The 11,455-nt window shown below is 47.3% G+C and overlaps 1 protein-coding gene and 1 long non-coding RNA gene across 13 annotated transcripts in view; one reads left to right on the plus strand and one right to left on the minus strand.

The window, feature by feature from the left end:
• Positions 1–11,216, plus strand: part of TTC3 (tetratricopeptide repeat domain 3) — a 129,930-nt gene extending 118,714 nt beyond the window's left edge. For all 12 annotated transcript variants that reach the window (XM_055569927.1, XM_055569925.1, XM_055569933.1 and 9 more), the window contains 5 exons: positions 1,876–2,213; positions 4,144–4,270; positions 4,443–4,577; positions 7,961–8,053; positions 10,194–11,216. In XM_055569927.1, coding sequence (XP_055425902.1) covers positions 1,876–2,213; positions 4,144–4,270; positions 4,443–4,577; positions 7,961–8,053; positions 10,194–10,268 — 768 coding nt within the window. In that variant the 3' untranslated portion in view covers positions 10,269–11,216. The remainder of the gene's footprint in view (positions 1–1,875; positions 2,214–4,143; positions 4,271–4,442; positions 4,578–7,960; positions 8,054–10,193) is intronic.
• On the minus strand, positions 2–10,139 carry LOC129644325 (uncharacterized). The gene is made up of 3 exons (XR_008710805.1): positions 10,079–10,139; positions 8,951–9,270; positions 2–328 (listed from the first exon to the last, which is right to left on the minus strand). It is a non-coding gene; the product is annotated as an uncharacterized LOC129644325 (long non-coding RNA).
• Positions 11,217–11,455: the final 239 nt, after the last annotated feature.

Consider the following 11,455-nt stretch of genomic DNA (forward strand, 5'->3'; position numbering starts at 1 on the left):
ATCTCTTTTTTTTCTTTTTTGAAGGAAACAGAACCAAAAAGGAGTGAGGCACAATTTCTTTCCTAACTGGCCAAAAGTAGTTTGTTGTTACTGGTTTGGGAGTGGGCGTGAGCTGGGTGAATAAATTACCTTACTGTTTTCATCAGGTGCTAGGTGAAGCCTTCATCAGAGTGGCTCTCGTTCGCCCCTCACCCCATGACCCTTCCGTCTATGCGTTCAGCCTCAACTAAGGTAGTAGGCTCTGGAGCTGCAGTCAGAAGCTGATCTTGAAAGTGTTTTTCTTCTCAATACTATGCACTCTTAATATTCAAATTTACTATGGATTCATCTGCAAAAATAGAAATAAAAAAAGATTTAAAACATTAAAAAGGTTAGCCACCTTGAACTGAGTAAAATATTCTATTGAGCACCAGTGTTTTCAAGTTCTTACAACACATACAGAGGGGGAAAAGCATGAGATCTCAGTAGAATATTTTACTGTTAATTTTTAATTCGAGCTTATGTGATTTTATAAATGACTCAAAAGAATTTTAAAATTGAAAACCTTGGGACCTCTCAGAGTGCCAGGGGCTTGAATGATAAGAACCCCTAAAAACGGTTTACTGTGTGTGTCACGTCTCTGCTGTTCATTCGTCGGATATTTAGTGGTGATCAGGATTAGATGCGGTCTGTGCCCTCAGAATGCACATGGGTTTGGGAGTGACTTCAAGCCATAATTATAAGCAAAGTGCTCCAAGAACATAGAATGCCTTGGCAGCAGAAATTAGGGGGAACTAACTTAACCCCGAGGCCTAGGCCTTGGCAGAAGCTCCCTTGCTGGAGGTCTCAGTGAGCCAGAGATCTGGAATAGTTCACCAGGCAGAAGGAGGGAGAGAGTGTGTGTGTGCGCACGCGTAAGGAGGGCTGTGTGGTGTGAAGTTTCAGGGTCAAAACGTTCAGATGGAGGAAATAGCACATTTGGAGGCTAGAAAAAGAACACCTTTCACAGCTGTGAAAGAAGTTCACTAAGACAAAGGGGACTGTAGGGAAAAGATTGTGATACCGTACCCACAGGCCAGAACAAAGGGAGCCTTATTCCGTAAGGTGTGCTCCGCAGTGTGGACTTCCCCTCAGGTCACTGAGCAGCCAGTGTAGGTTTCCAGTTAGGAAATGACGTCAGCCTGACTGCAGTGTGGAGACCTGGTGGGAGAGGGTCCCGGGCGAGGGATGTGCAGCGGATCGGGTGCAGCTCGCTGTCCCCGCTGGGCCTGGTGAGAGGGGCAGCGGGGCAGGAGGGAGGAGAGCCGTCCAGTGTTCAGGTGGTCAGCTGAAAGAGGCGCTGCCTGTGCAGTCGGGGCTCAGCGTGTGTGTGTCAGGGAGTGGACGCCAGATCTGGTCTGTGTCAGGTGGCGCCAGAGGAAGAGCAGGTGAGGAAGCCTGCCCGGAGGCTGCGTTTGCAGACACAGAGCTTGAGTGCCCTTGGAATCACCCAAGGGAAGCTGCCTGTTAGGAGGTTTGGATCTCGGGAAGGTATTCTAGACTGGAATCGTTTAAAAAGGGGGTATTATTCGCAACAAGCATGCAGTCATGGAGGCGTGAGAGAGGGTACCCTGGGGTGCAGACTGGAGCTCTGACAACATGAGGGGCCTCAGCCCTTCGGTGTGGACTGCAGAGCTTCTGGGAGAGCCCAGCAGGGCCTGGCAGGGTGGAGCCCTGAACAGCTTTTTTTGAGAAAGACAGTTACCAGTGACTTTTAAGGACAATAACATTTAATTTGTTATAGTTCAGGTTCTGTGCAATTCAGCAAGCAGGATTCATTATAGTTGCGCTTAATCATTAGTCTTTGTTCATGGATCTAACTCTTAGTGATCAGCTTTTGTGGTGTATTCCTCCCAGATTCATCCTAAATTACTTCCTGAGTCTTCAGGCCAGGATGGTCAAGGTCCCTCCACTTCTACAAGTCATGGGACCGGAGACCAGACAGCAGCTCCCGAGGAGTCAAGTCTGGGCTCTGCAGCTGACAGCCCAGTGGAGTCGCCCTCCTGCAGCCAGAAAGCCCCCCAGCTGCCAGAGCATGAGGGTGCTGGCCAGGCAGCTGGGCCAGAACCAGGCCCAGTGGCTGATCAGAAGTTACCTGCTGCTCCAGAGCGTGCCACCCATTCAAGTCAGTCTCCAAAGAAGCCGTTCAATAGCATTATTGAGCACCTGTCGGTGGTGTTCCCATGTTACAGCAGGTACGAATCTAAAATGTCAGCAGCACTGGTAAATGCTTTGTTGAACTGATGTTTCCTGATCAGATAACAGTTTGGCCAATTAGGAGCTGAAGTGGAAAGGACTGTGCAATTATTTTACTCAGAAGGACAAGCATTGCATTTGTCTTCCTTTCGTAAACATAAAAGTGAGCATTTTCAAACAGATTAATCCACATTCATCAGAACCCATGGCAGTTTGCTAAGATTTGGATGAAGTCAGTAACATGCTCCAGCACTAATTATGGAATCAATAAATGAACTTCAAACATTAGTTTTGTATTTCAGGGGGAAAAAAATCTCACATATATCAAAGAAGGCAGCAGCAACTTACCCTTTGTTGAACAGCCCCTCTGGTTTGTTAGAGGTGTGAGGTGAAGAGACTGGATACAGTTTGCCAGTGAGTAAGGTGTGTGAGCATGTTGTAGAGGGAGAGGTAGGGAGAGCTGCTTTACAATGTGTGTTAGTATCTGCTGTAAACAACATGAATCAGTTAGACACACACATGTATCCACTCCTATAGAGTCTTTTCCATGTGGGTTATTTCAAAGTATTGAGTAGAGCTCCCTGGGCTGCGAAGTAGGTCCTTATTAATTATCTGCTTTATGTATAGTAGCGTGTATATGTCAATCCGAATGTCCCAGTTTATCCATCCCCCCTTCCCCCCAAGGTAACCATAAGTTTCACATCCGTGACTCTTTCTGTTTTGTAAGTTCATTTGTACCGTTTTTTTAGTTTCTGCCTATAAGCAATGTCCTACGATGTTTGTCTTTCTCTGACTGACGTCACTCAGTAGGACAGCCTCGAGGTCCATCCATGTTGCTGCAGATGGGGAGAGCTGCTTTTAACTAAGGCAGCCAGAGTCATCAGTTGGGCACTTCCGTAGTGCTCCTGCATCGACCTCTGACCTCACTCTCCAGATGGGTATGAGGGGGCAGAGGGACTCCTTGTGTCAGGCCAGAGGGAGGTGAAGTGGAGGGAATGTCTCAGGGATACAGCACAGAAGAGAGGAATCCACATCCAGGAATGATCCTCCACACCTCCCGTGTTACTTCTGTCTTTGACACAGTATCAGTCATAGTCTCTGGGATGAACTTCTGAAACACAGTGGTTAATTATGATTGGCCAGAATTAATGTTTTGCGTTTGTCAGTGGAGCCCTGGCCACTTGGAAGTAAGTGTATCTTGTCTGCACGTAGACATATTTAGCCTAAGTTTGAGAAGCATTTTAAGTTCTCTCAAGAGCAATTACCATGCAAGTTAGTAAAAAATAGTCAAGTTGTAATTACCAGAAGTACCTTACAAATAAAATTGTTTGCAGTCCTGTCTAAATTTGGCAGAATAAACATATGTTGCTTATGTTAACTTGCTTTTCTGCAAGTTAAAGCATATGAGGTATTAGTGCTGTAGATACCAAGTTCCTGTTGATTAATGATATAATCACATCTACTGCTACCTATGAAAAATACAGGAAAACTTTGAAAACTTTGTCAGTTAGATTTTTAAAGGGAGGAAGTAAAAAAATAGTTTGTTCTTAGAGATTTTTATTGATTTCAAGTCAGATCCAGTGGTGTGTGATCATTCAGTAATTTTGCTTAAAGCTACAGTATGTCCAGGCTCTTAAGAAGTCAGGTCTCTAAGTAGGGAAGGAGATCTGAAATGGATCTGTCAGGTACACTATTACTTTGAAAATGTATTAAAACAAATATTTTAGGAATAATGTTGAAATTTTCACAATGCTTTTTTTTTTGGAAGAGTGATTTAGCTGCTTTTACATACAGTTACTGTTGTTTACAAATGAATTATTCATGTATTTGATTTCATTTCTTTTCAGCTGCTGGGTTGATATTGGACACAATATTTCTTCACAGTAGAAAACTTTGACTTTGTCTTGACTTCCCCACTTTCCCTTTCAGCACGGAGCTTGCTGGTTTTATTAAAAAAGTTAGAAACAAAAACAAGACCTCTCTGTCTGGATTGAGTATTGACGAAATTGCGCAAAGAGTGACAGAACACATCCTTGATGAAGAAAGAAAGAAAAAGGTCAGTGTTTCATTTAAATTCATTATATACTCCACTTTCTTCCTGTTTATTTATAAAATGTGAGAATTGTGGGGGAAAACGCTTCCAACAAAAGATGGGGAGCAATGTAGTAGACAGTGCTCACGTTTTTGGGTAACTGAACTTGCTTCCCTACTATACATTCTGGCCGCAGCCAAATCCAGGAAAGGACCGGAGGCCGTCTGCACCCAGCTCTGCTGTTGCTGCACCCAGGGCCGCCCAGGACCCACCCTCCATGCCTGTCGGAGCATCGCCCGAAACCAGGGGGCCGAGGACCGAGGACATCCCTGTGAGTGCTGTGTGCATGACTGTGGCGTTCCCTCTGTTTTGTGAAGAGCGGGAAGAAAACAGCTGTTAGTCCATGATGTAGCCTCATGTTTTTCTTTTCTCGATGGACTTTCTTTGAGCTTCCGTTAGAAGCCATGTTTAGGTGACTTGAGTGTTCGGTTAGAGGAGCCAGTGACTAGTGAGGTTCTCCCCACTGTTGTAGGGACTTCAGGGCCCCTGCATGTAGGGACAAGAGGTGCAGTGGCCACACCATGGACATGGGGCCTGTAGACGGTCAGATCCATTCCTCACATCAAGTGTGAATAGTTCGCAGAATTCATTTTTGGCCCGTTTTCTTCTAGGCGACCATAGGCTTTGGAATCACACTAACTTGGTTTCATCACTAACAACACTGTGAGCTGGGATCATATGTGCATGTTGTGGTTGTTGTCTGGATGAAGTCCTATGGTGGGGTTAGCAGGGTCACATGCTGTTCCCGGAACAGACTGGCTGCTTCCCTCCTCTCCCCATCACGTGCCTGGGGACGGGGGTTGGGGGCATGCTGAAATGGGCTGAGGTTGCTCTTACTTGATATACTCATTTAAATTGTTTATTGTCCTTTTAGACAATAAGAATGTTAGTTACATAGAACTTTCTATAAAATACCATTATATCTATGATCTCAGTTGATAAGGTATTATAACTGTCTTTATGAATGAGGAAACCAAGGCACTGATGACTCATGCTTCTGGCCGGCGTTCCTTCCTTTGATTTGCGTGTGCGGCGTGTAATCCCCAGTCCTCGCCCACACGGACCTCACACACTGGGGACCATGCAGTAGGTACTGAACATGTGGGTGGTAGGGAGGCGGGCCCCTGGGTGGCTCCTAGCCGTGGGCCCCAGGGGGAACTCTGGCGTGGATCACATCTTCCCCTTCTGTCCAACTTCAGGTGAAAGTACAATGAGAAGAGCTGCAGGCAGAGTGGGGTCGGCAGGACTGCACGGAGAGCGCTGGTTCGCTGACCCGACCTGGGCCGTGCCTCCTTCTGTGAACCTGTTTTTGTCCCTCCCATACATTTTCACTTTCCACCAGCCTTCAGAGATTTTCCTTGTCACATACACTTGGGTGCCAGAGGGTACCCCTCCCCCCCCCCACCATTGAGAAAGCTTATACCGTGCAGAGCATTCCTGCCAAGCCTGGCTGGAATCCACTCCCTCTCAGGGGTGTTCCAGCTGGTTATGTGCTCTGTGGTCCAACAACCAGACCAGCTTCTCAGCATTCTCACTGATTTGTGTGTGAGTGTGTGTGTGTGTGCACACGCACACTCGCACACTTATTGGCCACACCAAGATAAACCATAATCACCTTTTGAGGTGAGATTACTTTCTGCTTCACAGTTCATGATAATAAAGACGTGAAAGCTGACTTATAAGAAAAATATGTATTGAAACCAGGACTTAATTTGCTAATCATAGGTTTTTTTTTTAAAGTAACGATGTTTTGTATTTTTAACCACAAAACCACAGAAGTAATGTGGTTCTTAATAGAAGGTCCAAATAAAAATAACATATAAAGAACCCCAAAACCCACCCTCTAAGGGTAACCAGTATTATCATATTGGTATGCATTTTTTCTCAACTCTTTTTTTATCTGTGTGTATATGTGAATTTAGTCAAAACCATGTACACGCATTTGTTTTCTTCTTACTTTTTCACTTAGAAATACATTGTGCTGAATTCATCATGTTGGGAAGTAATAGCTGTCTTTTTTTCTAAACTTTGTGCTGTGCTGTGGTTAGTCACTCAGTTGTGTCCGACTCCCTGCAACCCCATGGACTGTAGCTCCCCAGGCCCCTCTGTTCATAGGAGAGTCTCCAGGCAAGAATACTGGAGTGGGTTGCCATGCCCTCCTCCAGGGGATCTTCCCAACCCAGGGATTGAGCACAGGCCTCCTACGTTGGGAAGTGGCAGGTCAAGGCCACCTTGCAGAGGCCTTGACTGCCATTTCCCCCAGGGCTCTTGCCTCCAATTCTCCCAGACCCTTCCCTGGGGGCCACAGAGGGGAGGGGAGGGGAGTGAGATCGCATCTGTCCCATTGCTGCCTGGTGCCCGGTGCTGGCTGCAGTGCCCTGAGAGTGACAGAAAACCCTGTTCAGCAGTTCAGGGATTCACAGCCTTCAGGCGCTGCCCCAACCCTACTCCCTGGCCATCACCCACTGCCGGTGCTGCATTCACTCACTTTCTGACAGTTCCTGGAGCCTCCCTTTGGGGCCAGGTTCCTCGCTGGCTGCTAAGAACACACGGAAGCAAAGCCATTTCCTACCTTCAGGGTGCTCAGAGTTAAGAGGGGAGAGTGAGAGTCGAGGAGAAGGCCACGGCGTGGGGCGGTTGCTGGGGGCTGCAGGGAGGTCGTGGTGCCCGGAGTCCTAGGGTGGCACCGGCTCTGCTTCCACACGAGAATGCTATCTGTATCCTCAGACTGAGTGCCGGGGCCAGGAGCCCTCCCACTCACCTGTGTCCCCTAACAGGGATGTTGCTGAATGAGCCATCAGTTTGTTTTGATTTGATTTATGCAAGTAATCCACATTGATAGAAACTTTAGAAAAATAGCAAAGAAAAAGTTAAACCTGTCAACTCAAAGTAGCCAGTCACCATCATTAACATTTTATATCTTTCCAGATTCTTTTCTAGGCATCTCTATATACAGACATTCTCTCTCTGTTTAAAAACTTAAATCATATAATCATATGATACCTACTGTTTTGTTAGCCAACTATTATTCAGAGAGCTTTTGGGACCAGCTTTCTATACCTGGTGGCTCAGATGGTAAAGCACCTGCCTACAATGCTGGAGACCCAGGTTTGAGCCCTGGGTCGGGAAGATCCCCTGGAGGAGGGTAGGACAACCCACTCCAGTATTTTTGCCTGGAAAATCCCATGGACGGAGGATCCTGGCCAGTTCATGGGGTTGCAAAGAGTCGGACACGACTGAGCGACTTCACTTGCACCTTCTGTACCAAGGATTACGGAATTCCATCAGGATTTTAATCAGCCTCACGATAATCCATAGTGTAGAGGTGTCATAATTTGTTACTGTCTCCAGCTGTTAGATAATTAGATGAATAGTTAATTTGTAATATGCAGCTAGTACCATACTTCAGGTATGGAATGGGATAAATAGGTATTTGTAGTATTTTAACTATGAGTGAGTTAACTGTATAAATCATGATTTTTATCCGAGAAAATGAAAACTTTGTTTTTTCCTAAGAAATGTTATTCAAAAATAAGTTGTTCCCTCAGTTTGCTTAACTGTAATTGAGAATAATTTGCACCCTGTGCTGCAAAAGTTTTGGAAAGCCAATTGTGGGAAGAGTCCTTTATTACTGGGATACATCTGTTTCCACAGGTGTCCTGCGCAAATTCCTGTGAAATGTGCCGAGAAGTATTCAAGTCCAAACACGTGCGTGAGCTGCAGTGCGGGCACAGGCTTCACAAGGGGGTAAGAGTTCCCTGTGGCTGTTTGCACGCCGCGCATCCTGACTAGAGTGTTTAGAAAAGAGAAAGGGACTTTTTCCCCTAGGCTTCAGTCCTTGCATTTTCCAAGCAAATTCCAAGCGTGCTCATGTGCGTGGCCGTAGTCTCCCTCCTCTAGACTGTGCTGTGGGGAGGGGGGTGGACGCCAAGCCTCTGGCTCGCTCTGCACGGTCCTCTCCGTGTCTGGTGGGGAGCGCACTCGGCTCTCTCAGTCGCTAAAATTCAAAGAGCGTGATTTCCTTACAAGCTCTTACACGCACGTCAAACAGATAGACGGTGAAATAGCTTGTCGGTTTAGTGCAGTGTGTGAAGTAAGTTTAACACTTTAGAGGAGAGAAAGGAAACCTGACAGGCTCCATTGCCTGGGAGATTCTGGCTTGGGCCCCTCCGGGATGGGTGTTAGCTGTTCTGGGGTTTTGGGTGCTGTGAGCACTCGTCCTGCTCCCCAGCTGCTGGATAAGAGCCCGTCCCGTCTCTGCTCTGTGAGTGTATGAATCCCTGAGAGAAGGGGCACACACTCTGTGTGTGCATGCGTGCACTCAGTCATGTCTGACTCCTTGTGACCCTGTGGGCTGTAGCCCACCAGGCTTCTCTGTCCATGGAATTCTCCAGGCAAGGATACTGGAGGGGGTTGCCATGCCCTGCTCCAGGGGATCTTCTCGACCCAGGGATCAAACCCGCGTCTCTTGAGTTTTCTGCATTGGCAGGCGGGTTTTTGACCACTCGTGCCGCCAGAGTCCAGGCCAACTACATTCTCTCGTGTGCCTATCTCCTTCCTGGGCGGGGGTCCCGCCAGGCCGACCGCAGTCTCGTGTGCCTGTCTCCTTCCTGGGCAGGGGTCCTGCCTGGGCTCTGAGCTTACCACACTTAGCTCCGTAGCAGCAGCAGGCCAGCCACTGTGTGTGTGCGCAGACAAGGGGAGTCCAAGGGCCCGGAAAGTGCCGGCCTCCAGCAGTCAGGGCAGCTGAAGCACAGACTGGACTGAAGCGGAGCAGGAACGGGAGGCACTGTCAGGCCCCGAGGCTTCACGGTCACATCCTGAGGTGCGATTCCTTGTTCCTGGGGCTTGGTCCAGATCCCTGCCCTGAGCAGGCTCCGGTGTCGCTGGGTGTTGAGTGGCTCAAGGTCCCCCTGGACGTCACAGGTGATAGTTTACAGTGAACAGGGTCACATTCATGGCCTCTGAAGGAGAGAATTTGGTTTCCAGGCCAGAGATGAGGTTTGATCACTCAGAGGTTTTGTGTAGCAGAGTTTTATTACAGTGAAAAAGGGACACAGAAAGCTTCTGACATAGACCTCAGAAGGGGGTAGAGTGCCCTACCCATCTGTCTTAGCAAGGCCTTGTATACTTTTTCAGTTGGTTACTAACAATAGAGAGGTCTTACCAGACCCACTCCCACAACATAACTCTTAAAGATAACAAGTTTAATCAGAAGGTTCTTGTTCTTAACAAGAAATATGTCTTCAAACAAGATGCAGTGTTGTTACATAATCATTATTGCAGAGCTTAAGGAAAAACAAAGGGCTTCCCTGATAGCTCAGTTGGTAAAGAATCCGCTTGCAATGCAAGAGACTGTAGTTTGATTCCTGGGTTGGGAAGATCCCCTGGAGAAGGGATAGGCTACCCACTCCAGTATTCCTGGGCTTCCCTGGTGGCTCAGCTGGTAAAGAATCCTCCTGCAGTGCAGGAGACCTGGGTTCGATCCCTGGATTGGGAACATCCCCTGGAGATGGGAAAGGCTACCCACTCCAGTAGTATGGCCTGGAGAATTCCATGGATTATATAGACCAGGGGGTCACAAAGAGCTGGACACGACAGCAACTTTCACTCTCACTTTTAAGGAAAAACATCCCCTGAGCAAGATGACTTGTTTTGTTGTGTAATCATCAGCTCTGGGCTTAAAAAACGTCTTATAAGATGAAGGAATGTAAACAAACAAAAAACACTCTCCCTTTCTCCTCCTCAAGGGCCCCAGACTCCTTAACCTACCTAAGAGAGTCACTCTCTCACAGTGGAGTCTCCGTGTCTGCCGAGGCGAGTGGCGCAGGAGAGCTGAGGTCCCCAGGCTCCTAAAGGGCCAGCTGATTGTCTTCTCTCATTTCAGTGCTTCAAGCAGTGGCTGAAGAGCCAGCGCACCTGCCCAGCCTGCCTGGGTCACGACCTCCTGTCAGAGGAGTAGCTGCCCTGCTGGAGGAGGCCCGCCTGCTATTCTCGGCAGCTACAGTTCACGCTGGAGATATGCTGCTTGTTGAGTTGGAAGACTAGCAGTGTACTCCCTTTGGTATCAAAAGCAGACACCTGAAGCTTCTTTGCACTCTGTGTTGCAGTGCTAATAAGTGGAACTCTTTAATACAGCTGAGAGTAAGTAATTTCCCAACTCTGACTAGATACACAGTAATCGCCAAGTGGTGGCTGATAAAATCACGTGTAACCGCTTCCTTCTGTGGTCAGGGCTGCTGCAGAGGCACGCTCTGAGATGGAAGGAAAAGACAGTGAGTGCCTCAAAGCAGAACTCGATTATCAGCATCCTTGGCCTGCTAAAGTGCCCCACTGGAAAAGGTTTTTGAGATTGGTATTCCTGAACTTATGCCTACATTTTTCCTCAAAGATTCTGCATTTTAAAAAATGAGCTTAAGCAGACTACCTTTTAATAGGTTGTAATGTTAATATTGGCTGATTTCAGACCAGAAGATTCAAGTCTCCTATTCATGTGATTTTTCATTTCATTATTTTTTCTCCCCAGTAGATTTGTAAGTGCTTGTTTTCCATCTTTCAAAGACACAATGATTTTTGAAAATAAGTTACAAAACCCTTGCTAACATCAGCCAAGACTTCTTAACCCCTGAAGTCGAGGCTCCCTCATCATTATCCCACCCCCGGGTCTGGAGTGGACTGTTTTGAAGACCTTACTGTTTTTGTTAGTGACCTTTGTCCCCCTCTCTGAGTTAGACAACAAGTGTTTGGGTATCTCTGTCTGGCACACAGCGGCAGCTGAGGGAAACAGTCACCATCAGTCCCTTTCCTTACCCCACCACCAAAAAGAGACACTTGTATAATTAGACAGTCCTGAGATGTTGCTGTTCCAGTCGTTCGTGTTTGACATTTGTGTAGAGTAATGCATGCACTCGTGTACTGTAGCCTGAGAACAAAACTGCAGCTGCATTAGACAAACTGCTTATCTTCAGTGACTTACAGACAGCAGTAGACATAGAACCGTGAATTCTGGGCGCCTTCCATCTCTCTCAAACCGGAAGGATCAAAAAGTGTTTTCCCACGCGTTCTCTGTTTCCCTCAGAAGCTCAGAGCCCCAGGTTCACGTGCTGACGCAGTCGCCTCCGTCTGCTTTGCTTCTCCCTCGGTTTTGAT

Source organism: Bubalus kerabau, chromosome 2 (genome assembly GCF_029407905.1).
Source record: "Bubalus kerabau isolate K-KA32 ecotype Philippines breed swamp buffalo chromosome 2, PCC_UOA_SB_1v2, whole genome shotgun sequence".
Lineage (NCBI taxonomy): Eukaryota > Metazoa > Chordata > Mammalia > Artiodactyla > Bovidae > Bubalus > Bubalus kerabau.